Consider the following 13,171-nt stretch of genomic DNA (forward strand, 5'->3'; position numbering starts at 1 on the left):
TCTGTGTGTGCGCAGCGTGATTTCCGATCTCTTTGTGCAAGTGATGTATGTGCGTGCAGTGCATTAAAGGGTTAGTTCATTTATTACTCACCCCGAAGTTGTTTCACACCCGTAAGACCTTCGTAAGAACTAACATTAAGGTTGAAACACTGTAGTCATGTTGACTATTTTAACCATGTTAAAATACCTCAAAATGTGGACCTCAAAATGTGCTGTGACGTTGCTGCCTATGTGTGGTTCAGATACTCTCGGATTTCATCAAAAATATCTTAATTTGTCTTCCGAAGATAAACAAAGGTCTTACGGGTTTGGAACGACATGAGGGTGAGTAATTAATGACAGAAATTTCATTTTTGGGTGAACTAACCCTTTAATATAGACAGGTGATTAAACTGACTTGGAATTACCTGTGCATTAAACAACTTTAATGCACACCTTCAGAATCGAGCATTCAGACAGACATGGTACAGTATATTTGAGCTGTAAATGTTAGATAATCATCCTTTTAGCTTTGGGACTGCAGTTCTAGGTGGAAAACGGTCACTGTAATTTTGTCAAGTAAGAGATGTTCATCGATCAACATATTTTGTTGATCCTGGAACAGCAATCCTGTCCGAAAATTTAGTCGTAACCCTACCCCTACCCCTAAACCCAAACCATAACTTATCCTTAAAATCAGAGGGAAATGATAGGTCAGTAAGAATGGTGCAGAAGCCCTTAACCCTTGTAAGCCTAAACTTGACAAAATCTGTAAACTTGTCCCTTAAATCTGATTGGTTGATTGAAACATTGTTCCAGGATCAACAAAGATGGTGATCCAGGAACATGTTGTACTTGTTGAAATGACGTTCACAGTGGAGGAACTTTGGTTATTACATGTGTACATAATTTCTGTAGATGTAAACAGTCTACTTCTGGTATCTTTGCCTATACTGTGTGATTATATCACACTAGTCTCATGTTCTTTTGTGTAATGTTCAAGTCTTGTGGCTGTACTTTTGAAATGGTGTTTATTTCAATGTCTTTGCCCCCATAGACTTCAATCGTAAGTGCATTACTGTTGAGTGGAAAGAGCTGAAATAAATTAATTGACATTACATAACTTATACAACACTAATGTTATACATTACTTACAGCACAATGTTCTGGTGAAACAACAGATTTCACTCAAGTGATGTATTCCGGGCTTCTTTAATCATTTAGTGAGCCTAAGCCTCTTTCTTTCAATCGAAATGCAATCTCACATTCAGATCTTCCTACATTCAATGGAAGTCCCCATCCTACATTTTTTCATTTTTGATAACCGTATTCACTCTGACATACATCACAATATAAAAGAAATGATCTGTTCCTACTTCCATTTTGTCGCAACTTTTACTTAGGCTATATTTTAACTCAGAATCTTCTTTTAAAGTCTAGCTATCAACTTGGCTTGACATTTTCTTAATAACGTAAAATATTCAGAAAGTTATGAATATATATGTGTTAACCACTGCAGTTGGCTACATCAGTAACTCCTGTGTGGATGTGGATTATGAGGAAGTGAAGCGGAAAATCCGCGGTCAAGCCACCCCCTCCTTCCAACCTCCTGTAGTCCAGGCCATCAACCCAGAATTTTATGATGATATCGGCTCCAATGACCAACTGGACAGGTGAGCCTCATGTTGAGGAAAGACAAAGGATATTTCTTATATGACTCAACAGTTTGAACTCATATTGTGTGTTTTTTTTCCTCTTTGCAGCAGTTTTCACAGCGATGGTGAGTAATCCTACACAGACCTCTACTTTTAGAGGGATTTTCTGCATTGGATTGAAAAGTCTTTTCTGCATTGGATTGATATGTTTGGGTTCTGCTGTTCTCAGATGTATATGATGATGTGGACCATGAGTTTCCTCCTCCTCCCCCAGAGATCAGGTGTCTCTTGTCTTTCTTTTTTTTAACAAATTGACCTTAGTCACCAATATTTAATTTTACACAAATGAAAATGAGGGAACAGATTACACTCTTAGAAGAAAAGTTTCTATATGGAACCTTAAAGGGTTCTGTCTGGCACTTTATATATAGGTTTACAGGGTTTAGTTGACCCAAAAATGAAAATTACCCCATGATTTACTCAAGCCATCCTAGGTGTATATGACTTTCTTCTTTCAGAGGAACACAATCGGAGTTATATTAAATAATGTCCTGGCTCTCCCAAGCTTTATAATGGCAGTGAATAGAGTGCAACCATCCATCATAAAACTGAATAATCCATCATAAAAAATAACCACACAGCTCCGTGGGGTTAATAAAGGCCTTCTGAAGTGAAGCGATGCGTTTGTGTAAGAAAAATATCCATATTTAAAACTTTTAAAAATTCTGACATCGTATGCATCGATTTACAGCGAAAGAGTGAACTCTGACCTGACGCATGATGTAATAACAAACGTGGAAACGCAGAGGATAGAGCAAAACAAAACACCGGTCACGAATTAGAAATGTTGGAGGATTTCGATATAAGAGAAGAGGAGCTTGAGTTTGTTGCTCAGCCCTAACAGTGAGAGGCGTCAAAACTTATGCTACTCCTACATCCAAGTCAGGGGTTAATCTTTTGGTTAATCTTATGTATGTATGGCCGTCTGCTGGAAGCTTTTAGTCTTTATAGTCTTAATTAATTAATATTTTTCTTACACGAATGCATCACTTCACTTCAGAAGGCCTTCATTAACCCCCTGGAGCCATGTGGATATCTTTTACGATGGATGGATGCAGTTTTTTGGGCTTCAAAATCCTCTATTCACTGCCATTATAAAGCTTGGGAGAGCCAGGACTTTATTTATTATAACTCTGATTGTGTTCGGCTGAAACAAGATAGTCATATACACCTAGGATGGCTTTGAGGGGGAGTAAATCATGGGGTAATTTTCATTTTTGGGTGAACTAACCCTTTAAGGCCCGTTCACACCAAGGACGATAACTATAACGATAATGATATAGTTTTAAAAATCATTCTAAATATAAAAGAATATCCGCACCACAACTATAACGATAACGACACAGAGAAACCATATCGTTGGAATTACTTTCAGAATGATTTTTTCCTGATGCATTGACAGCCAATCAGAATCCATCCTGATTTAAAGAGCTTGAACATTTAAAGCGGCAGATGACAAAACTGCAGCAAAAGCTTAGAATAAAGAGAACAATATAGCGCGTTGGTGTGGACGCTACCATTATAGTCAGGGGTGCACATAACCGGTGCGCATGCGTGGTAAAAATAAATGATGCATGCCAGAAAATGTGGAGTGAAGCGCTTTTGAGTACCAACATTTTTGGAGACAGGGACATGTTTACTAACAGGAGTAGGATTTTTCTCCATCTCTGGTAAGATAGCAATCATGATGATAAGTGTGTTCATTAATTATTAGGGGTGCAACGGATCGCAGTTGATCCGTGATCCGTATGGACCAGGCCCCACGGTTCTGCATGATTCGCGGATTAACTGCTAAGTTTAACTGTAATGTGAAAGTTTATCATTTGGATGTGTTTTGTCTTGCCAATTTGCACATTCAAACGATTGTAAACGCGAAAGAAGAGTCAAAAATCAGGATTCGCAGAGAGAGAGAGAGGCTTTCAGACAGCGCTCAAACACCAAATGAATTCTTCTTTCATGTTTACTTGCACTTGAACGGACACATACACACAAAATTTTGTCAAAATACCCGTCTCGGCAAGTATTCTCTCGGTTGTGTCATAAGTAAACGGTTGAGAAAGAAACTGAATGTGTCTCAGTATATTCAGTCTTAAAGTGACAGCAGCCTAATATTCCTGCTGTTGTCTGTGTCATTAGTGTTAATAAAATAAAAACAAAACATAATCATTATTATCTACCATGTTCGAGAGCAAAGAAGATAGTGAGGAGAGCAGTCAGGAGGAAAGTGATGATGACAACTTGTAGGATAAGAGTGTTGCTTAAAGTTTGAGTACCAAGCAGCATCTCCAGGTGCTCCCTTGAGAACCAGACCAAAAACGTTATGTGCACCCCTGATTATAGTTATCACTATAGTTATCATTCTTGGTGTGAACCGGCCTCACTCAGCTGATGAAACTACAAATGCATCTGAAAATAATGCCAGTATTTGATGTGACTTAGAACCTCACAGACTCATTTTCATTCGCTAAAGGTGCGGCCACAAGTTGTTTGCCAAATTTTTGCAAGCGAAATCTAGTCCTTTCAATAGGAATCCACACAATTTGTAATTTCACATGAGGGTGAAAGATTTCCCCATGCAGATTTTGCAGCAGGTTCAGGTTTGTCACGTACGTTTGTGGCAGTGACCATCAGAAAGCTGCTTGGTTTGAATGTGACTTCTGTGCTTCATACATCGTTACACTATTGACAGCAGACAACGGATCTGTTTTTGCCTGCAAAATTTTGCAGACATTTCACTGATGTGAACGCACCTTAAGGCCTATCTGTGTTCCATTACAAAACAAGCAATCACACCAATTATTTTCCTTTTATTTGCTATTTTTGTCTCATGTTGTATGTATGAAGTGTCTCTCTTCAGCTTTAAACAAATGACAGACTTTCAAAATCCCATTTGAATTGTGTGTTAATGGATAACTACAGTGTAAACTACCATTGGGGAAAGAGAGAGCTTTTGTTTTAGCTTCCCTAACCTGAGGCAATTTGCATAAACATAGACCATGTCTTAAGAACTAATAACTATTTAGGGCTAATCAGTCTTACTTTTACTATATGTAACTGACTTAAAAAATATATAACCTGTCTTGAAGAAAAAAATTAGATGATGACTAGTCTATGCAGTTTATCATATTTTTTCTAGTGATTATTATTAACCATATAATGTTCAAAATATCAATCATATAATGATCACAATTTTTATACATTAATTATTTGAAAAAATCTTTCTTTTGTAATATTAATACCATATGGTTTTGTTTAGCCACGATCCGAAAAAGACCAAGCAGCAGGAGAAAGAGTTTCGAAAGAAATTTAAGGTAAATCTGTCCATTTTTTTTTTTACAGATTAGCTTTGATTCTTATGCCATGAGAAGCTTTAAGATGTCTTAAATTGTAAAATATAAAAGATATCACACTATTTAAGTTTGAAGGGCCCATCCGAGTTTTGTACACCATGATGGTGGATCCTAATGCCAGTTTGAAGAAGGGTGGGAACAAAGACCTGCCGTTGGTCCATGGAGAGATTCTTGAGGTTATACAGGAGACCAACAAGAAGCGAGTTCTGTGCCGTAATAACGAGGGGAAATGTGAGTCAGACACCACCTGCTGGAAAATATATGCTATTGAAGCTTTTAAACCAAGAGCACTGAGAAATAAAGATCTGCTTTTATCTTGATTAAATAAATAAACAATAATTTATCACGATTGAATCATTTTATACTCTTTCTCTTTGCACAGATGGATACGTGCCCATGAATTACCTTTTGCCTGAGTGTGTATTCTTTTACTTAAATACAGTAATACATTAAGTGATTTTTATTTACTATATGTATATTTTTAAAATGTTATCCTCTGTCTTCATTTTCAGGGAGAATGATGTTTATGATGACATTGACGCTGCTTCAGGTACATCATTTCTTTCCTCCTAAAGCAAATGTTTTACTTTTAATGCTGTAGTAGTATAAAAAAATAGATGTTTTATTTGTAATTATTATAGCAAATGAATACAAATTTGATTTATTTATTGTGTATTTGTTTGTTTAATGGCAGATATATATGATAATGATGACAGCTGACCTGCTTGGAGATGATGGGTATCATCCATATAAAAGTGTTTTTACCTGAGAAAGTAAAAAGGGACTGATCCCCATCTGTTCTCTATATGAATGAATGACATGGTTTGAAATTTGCTTCAGGAAACTAAAACTCAAAGCTTTGTATATTGTAGAAATAATTATTATGAAACATTATAATTATAATTATTATTATTATTATTGAAAAATATTTTGTAAAAAATGACTTGTAATTATCATAGGGATGATTTTGATATTTGTTAGATTTGATATACTGTTATATTCTCATCTTTTCTGATATTGACAATCCAGCACTGTTTAAATAAAAAGAAATAAAGTTTTATATTTGATTTGTTATTTATTGGTGGTTCATTATTCACTTTTAAACATATTTACCATGTAACTATTACAATAATGATGCCAGTCTTTCTTCTTCTGTTATTTATTTCTTTTTACGAACACTTATAATGCAATGCCACAGGCTACAACAAGTGTTTTCTTTGCCATCACATCAGATTATGATTGACAGGTGCAGTAGACTCACATGACTCATAGCAACAAGTCATATAGATATTTTATATATGAAATGTTGCTTTGGTGTTTGCATCTGAGGATTTGGCAATGCCACTGTGGATAGCCCTAATTATTTTATTATATTCTTTGACAATTTTTACCATTTTCAATCCTCTGATGTAAACATCAAAGATATAACATTGCAAAATCCCCAACTTTTCGTAAACAGTCTTTCCTTTTTTTAATCACAACATTATATGAAACTCATTTAAGTGTTGGATCCAGTCATCCATTTAATTCAATAATTCAAAATATAATGTTTCTAACACAATAAAAGAAATAATTGAAAAAAATTCATGTTAATGCATACATTAGTAGATGTTTGTGATAAATGTACTTTTTGCAACAAATCAGTTGAAGATATCGAACATTTATTTATTTATTATTTTATTTTTATTCTTTTTTTTTTTTTTTTTTTTTTGATTGGTTTCAAGATAGAAACATTTTTCGAAAAAAATGTAAATGTATATGCTTTATATTAACAAATGATCGCCTTCCAAGTGCTTCCGCCAAAACCGTACTTTCGTATTCTTCAAAAAGCTTACGCTGTATGTCCTACGCCTTCCCTATTTAACTTACGGAAAAAAATGTAACTGGCGCTGCGTTCGTTCCGTAAGTAGAATAGGGGAGGCGTAGGACATACAGCGTAAGCTTTTTGAAGAATACGAAAGTACGGTTTTGGCGGAAGCACTTGGAAGGCGATCATTTGTTTATATAAAGCATATACATTTACATTTCTTTTCGAAAATGACCGATCGTTTCGCTAGATAAGACCCTTATTCCTCGTCTGGTGTCGTTTAAAGCCCTTTGAAGCTGCACTGAAACTATAATTTTGACCTTCAACCGTTTGGAGGCCGTTGAAGTCCATTATAAGGAGAATAATCTTGGAATGTTTTCATCAAAAACCTTAATTTCTTTTCGACTGAAGAAAGAAAGTCATGAACATCTTGGATGACATGGGGGTGAGTAAATTATCAGGAAAATTTTATATGAAAGTGAATTTCCAAAGACTTTAAAATTTATGTAACGCCCAAACGTTCATTCATTCATATCTGTACTATATGTTGGCTTTCTGTTGTTGTTCTTAATCTTTATTTCGCATATTCCGAAATGTACATTTTGCACTGTATTTAAAAGTCACATGACGTAATTCCCCGACTCAACTCAAATCGGCTCTTGACTGCTTTGGTCTGAGGTGAACATGAATAATTTCCTGTACGAAGTCCACTGACCTAATGCAAGACTGCTGCCATAAGAATGATTTTTATATTAGCTTAAAAAAGCAACCCCGCATTATATGTGCTTTATATTTCTTACATTCTGAAAAGTTATTAATGGATGTACCACGTCACATCTTTTGTCTGAGAAATTTACAAACGAGAAGTCTCTCCGCAGGATTGCTTGTCTGCAGATGAGAATTAAACAGACGAATCATGCAGAATTCAGTCGAGTCCTTCATAAATGTGCTAGAGTCATATAGAGGAAGAGACAAAGTGGTAAGTTTGTATTTACATGCTTCATGAGAACCCCATATCATATATAATAGACAAGACGTGTAACGTTCATTGCACAATAACTTTTTTCTGTTTTTAATTTGAAATCGAATTACAGTAGGCACTGCATTAAGAACAATAAAATAAATAAATAAAATGGTAAATTAAACCGTAAGATACGATCTTATTCATATATATATATATGTATGTATATATATATATATATATATATATATATATATATATATATATATATATATTTAATTTTAGAGATAGTATAGTATGAGACATTTCAACTGATAATTATGAGTATTACTATATACAATTGTACAACATATTTGTGTACAATATTTTTTTTTCAGGATTCTTTGATGAATAGAAAGTTCAAAAGAACAGCGTTTATTAAATATAATCTTTTGTAACATTATAAATGTCTTTACTGTCACTTTTAATCGATTTAATGCATCCTTGCTGAATAAAAGTATTGATTTCTTTAAATAAATAAAAATTCTTACTGACACCAAACTTTTGAACAGTAGTGTATAATGTTACAAAAGCTTTGTATTTTCAGATAAATGCTGTTCTTTTCAACTTTCTATTCATCAAGGAATCCTGAAAAAAAAGTACACAACTGTTTTCAACATTGATAATAATCATAAATGTTTTTTGTGCAGCAAATCATCATATTAGAATGATTTCTGAAGGATCATGTGACTGAAGACTGGAGTAATGATGCTGAAAATTCAGCTTTGCATCACAGGAATAAATTCTATTTTATAATATATTGAAATAGAAAACAGTTCTTTTAAATTGTAATAATTTTTCACAATATTACTGTTTTTACTGTATTTTTAATTAAATAAATGCAGCCTTGGTGAGCAGAAGAAACTTCTGTTAAAAACATTAAAAATCTTACTGATCTTACTGAACGATAGTGTGTAATGGACAATACGTATGGCAACGTATTAACTTTTTTATTTTTATTTTTTATGTATACAAGTAACTAAATTCAAAAAAAAAAAAACTATCAAAATAAGAAATATAAAATAAAATACTCAAACTGTAAGATACAGTCATCAAGTGTAACCCCCAGTTTCACAGACTGTTTTAACTAAAAGCAGCTTGCTCTGACATATATTAAAATATGTCAGTGTCATTGTTTTGTCTCAAGAAGCACACTAGTAATGTTTTTTTCTATGGCACATTGATAAAAGATACTTAAATGTCCTAACTGAACTAAGGTCTAACCCTGCCTGTGAAAGAGATTTCACAACATGAGACATTTAAATCAAAATTCCTTCAAATCTGGTCAAAGAATCTGGTTGGTTTGCATTGGATGAATTTACAGTGCATTCTTACTCTTTGTTAATCTTGTTAGAAGTGCACTAAATGTGAGGAAGTTAGTAACTAGGCACATTCCTCATTCCCAGTTATCCATACATGCTGATTGGGACATCATATATTGCAACTGTATTATCATTTATTTCCTCTTGGTTTAGATAAGGACCCTCTGCTATGGCTCTCAGCTGGTAGGTGGAGTTCTAGCTGGAAAGAAGCCTCAGTCTTCACTGGGGAAGAGTCTCCTGCTGTTCTCCGCTCAGTTGAGTCACTGCAGAACCACACTCAGGCTCTTTGATGACCTGTCCATGCTGGCGTACTCCACAAGCTATGGGTTAGGAGCCTCGGTGAGGACACAGGATGGCTCTGTTTAATTGAAACATTGGAGTTTTGAAGGAGAGTCTGACTTAATGACCTTTTTTTTCTCAGGAGGAGGACGCTTTGGTGCGCTGGATGTCAATTCTGACTAATGTAGCTGATCAGTTGTATTATCCCTGCGAGCACATCGCCTGGGCTGCAGATGCAGAGCTCATCAAAACCAAATCTGAGCGGTGGTGGGTGTTGAGCACAGGCCTCTGGGGCATGTCACTCATCCTCAGCGTACTCAGGTAAAGTATGTGGGGTCCAGAAGTCTGAGAACACATTGAGCATTTTTTCATTTAAACCTGAGATCAAAAAAGATTAAAAAGGATGAAATCACTGCACTCAGTGTTCATAGATCTGTTGAAAAAATAATAACTGCAACATTTTTCTTATTTAATTTTAATTACAAATTTATGCATTTTATTATTAAATTATTAATTTTTGAGGGCAGTTGTGGCCTATTGCTTAGAGAGTTGGACTTGCAACCCGAAGGTCACAGGTTCAAGTCTCAGTACCGGCAGGAAGTGTAGGTGAGGGAGTGAATGAATGAACAGCGCTCTCTTCCACTCTCATTACCCACAGCTGAGGCACCTAACCCCCAATCATTCCCCGGGTGCCACAACAAAAACGGCTGCCCACTGTTCATGTGACTTCAGTGGTTCAACCTTAATATTATAAAGCGACGAGAATACTTTTTATGCGCCAAAAAAACAAAATAACTTTTCAACAATATCTAGTGATGGCCGATTTCAAAACAGCATTATGAATCTTTTGTTTTATCAAAACTGCCAAACTGCTGAAATCACGTGACTTTGGCGCTCTGAACCACTGATTCGAAACAAATGATTCGAAAAGCTTCGAAGCTTCATGAAGCAGTGTTTTGAAATCGGCCATCACTAGATATTGTTGAAAAGTCATTATTTTGTTTTTTTGGTGCACAATAAGTATTCTCGTCACTTTATTATATTAAGGTAGAACCACTGTACTCACATGAACTGTTTTAAATATGTTTTGAGTAGCTTTATTGATCTTGAGAAGTTCGGTGGCATTGCTGGCAATAGAGGCCTCACTGAGCCATCGGATTTCATCAAAAATATCTTAATTTGTGTTTCGAAGATGAACGAAGGTCTTGCGGGTGTGGAACAACATGAGGGTGAGTAATAAATGATAGAATTTTCATTTTTGGGTGAACTAACCCTTTAAGGTAGCCAATGATGTGCTGTTTTTAAGTCACATGACATTTGAATGTCCCTCCAAAACTGCATTGTCAATACAAGAACTTGACCAAAAAATGATGCACCTCTCAATGGAAATAAATGTTGTGATGTTATTTCCATCAAGATGTGCATCAATTTTTTGGTCAAGTTCTTGTATTGACAATGCAAGAGGTGAGCACTCTGTAAAGTCTCCTCCAGCACATCCCAAAAACTTACACTGAGGTTAAGGTCAGTGCCAATTCATGTGTGAAAATGATTCTTCATGCTCCCTCCAAACAATTCTTTCACAATTTGAGCCTGATGAATCTTGACATTGTCATCCTGGAATATGGCCATGATACATCTTAATACATGGTTGTTTAAGAAATGAAAAGCCACACACTCCATCTTTAAGAGTTAAAAGAACCGTTGCCAAACATATAACATGCTAGAATAATAATAATCACTGTAATAATGATCCATTCATAGATTCTTAAGTATTTGCCTATTAAAATCCAAACAGTGACTTTTTTTTTGGCCGGGCAGTGTATTTCCCCATTTGGATTTTTTATAGATAGTAGCATAGCAAGTAATAGCAAGTGTTTATTGTAGCATAGATGTATTTATGTACAGCACCGGTCAAAAGTTTGGAAACATTACTATTTTTAATGTTTTTGAAAGAAGTGTCTTATACTCATCAAGCCTGCATTTATTTGATCTATTTTAATATACTTTAAAATATAATTTATTTCTGTGATGCTGAATTTTCAGCATCATTACTCCAGTCTTCAGTGTCACATGATCCTTCAGAAATCATTCTAATATGCTGATTTGATACTCAGTTATTATCAAAGTTGGAAACAGTTGTGCTGCTTAATATTTTTTTGGATACTGTGATAGATTTGTCAGGATTCATTGATGAATAAAAAGTTAAAAAGAACAGCATTTATATAAAATAGAAATATTGTCTAACAATATAACTCTTGCTTTAAAAAAAGTATTAATTTCTTCCAAAAAGAAAGAAAGAAAGAAAAAAATATACTGACCCCAAACTTTTGAACAGTAGTGAATATTGTTACAAAATATTTATTTTAAATAAATGCTGCTTCTTTTTTAGTATGACAGGTTACAAAAAAAAAAAAAAATTAAGCAGCACAACTGTTTCCAACATTGATAATAAATCAGAATATTAGAATGATTTCTGGAGGGTCATGTGACACTGAAGACTGGAGTAATGGCTGATGAAAATTTAGCTTTGCATCACAGAAATAAATGATATTTTAAAGTATATTATAAAAGAAAACCAATATTTTAGATTGTAATAATACTTCACAATATTACTGTTTTTATTTCTGTATTTTTGATCAAATAAATGCAGGCTTAATGAGCAGAAGAGGCTTCTTTTGAAAACATTTAGAAACAATAGTAATGTTTCTAAACTTTTGACCGTATAAATAAAATTATTTCTTCTTTTCAGAAAATGAATACAGTAATATTTTACAGAAAGGGCAAAAGGAAGAGTGCGGAGTTAGCTCTTCCATGTGATGATAGGGATTAAATGATAGGGATCTACTTATTTTAGTTCCAGTATAAATCTATCTAATTTCTAAAAGAAACGTGCATTTAATTAGAAAAGAAAATCATAACTTAATAGAAAAACTACTTTTTTGACCATTTTCCAATACCAAAAATCTTTGTTTTTAGATCCATTAGATCCATCCTGATTCTGAAGAGAAAATTGCAGAAGTGTCAAAGGTCAGGTTCAGCTGACAGCAGGTGGGTGTTAAAGTTTAGCTCTGAATGTTAATGTTCCCCTATTGCATTAACACAGAATGGCTCATTGTGTCTGATTATCAGAGAGGAAGTATTTTCTCAGAAAGCTGCGCTCCGGAAGCAGATCAGAGGGGAAGTGTTCAGTATCCTGAGCAGTTTGGCAGATCTCAGCAATGCCATTCACTGGATGCCTCCTGGATTTCTGTGGGCTGGACGGTTTCCTCCATGGCTGGTGGGACTGATGGGAACGGTCTCCTCTCTGATAGGTCTTCTACAGATGAGCTCCAGTGATCAAGGAGCATGTACCTAAAGCATTACACACACATCAATTTAATAATTAATAATTATGTTTAACAATGTGCAATTTATACAGACTCACTGATGAGTCTGTATTTTGAAATTCTGTTAACTTCTACACTGGTGAATAGTTAAAAAAACAATGTTATATTCAATTGTAGATGGATGAATGTCTTTGTGAAAATATGCAATTTTTATACAAATAATGTGATAATGCTTTAAGCATAATTGCGAAATAAATGATTATTTTTCCAATGACTCTTTAAAATGTAAGGAATCCTTTCATTAACAGTTACATTTGTTAAAACTTTTTTTCAACAAGTTCTGTATGCCTCGTTTGATGATACGATAGATTAGTCATGTCTTGTTCGGTTGCG

General features: G+C 34.5%; 2 protein-coding genes across 2 annotated transcripts in view; both read left to right on the forward strand.

Moving 5' to 3' along the window:
- The window catches only part of si:ch73-40i7.2 (FYN-binding protein 1), a gene marked incomplete at its 5' end in the record, with an annotated part of 63,940 nt that extends 57,829 nt beyond the window's left edge, over nucleotides 1-6,111 (forward strand). The window contains 8 exons of the mRNA XM_051913495.1: nucleotides 1,499-1,652; nucleotides 1,743-1,759; nucleotides 1,864-1,915; nucleotides 4,951-5,005; nucleotides 5,113-5,275; nucleotides 5,427-5,460; nucleotides 5,557-5,594; nucleotides 5,739-6,111. Coding sequence (XP_051769455.1) covers nucleotides 1,499-1,652; nucleotides 1,743-1,759; nucleotides 1,864-1,915; nucleotides 4,951-5,005; nucleotides 5,113-5,275; nucleotides 5,427-5,460; nucleotides 5,557-5,594; nucleotides 5,739-5,764 — 539 coding nt within the window. The remainder of the gene's footprint in view (nucleotides 1-1,498; nucleotides 1,653-1,742; nucleotides 1,760-1,863; nucleotides 1,916-4,950; nucleotides 5,006-5,112; nucleotides 5,276-5,426; nucleotides 5,461-5,556; nucleotides 5,595-5,738) is intronic.
- A 1,418-nt stretch (nucleotides 6,112-7,529) lies between these two features.
- pex11g (peroxisomal biogenesis factor 11 gamma) lies at nucleotides 7,530-13,052 on the forward strand. The gene is made up of 5 exons (XM_051912041.1): nucleotides 7,530-7,830; nucleotides 9,327-9,512; nucleotides 9,595-9,773; nucleotides 12,429-12,500; nucleotides 12,582-13,052. Exons 1-5 carry the CDS (start codon nucleotides 7,768-7,770, stop codon nucleotides 12,805-12,807), a joined length of 726 nt encoding a protein of 241 aa, XP_051768001.1. The 5' UTR covers nucleotides 7,530-7,767; the 3' UTR covers nucleotides 12,808-13,052.
- Nucleotides 13,053-13,171: the final 119 nt, after the last annotated feature.

The sequence above is a fragment of the Ctenopharyngodon idella genome, chromosome 11 (genome assembly GCF_019924925.1).
Source record: "Ctenopharyngodon idella isolate HZGC_01 chromosome 11, HZGC01, whole genome shotgun sequence".
Lineage (NCBI taxonomy): Eukaryota > Metazoa > Chordata > Actinopteri > Cypriniformes > Xenocyprididae > Ctenopharyngodon > Ctenopharyngodon idella.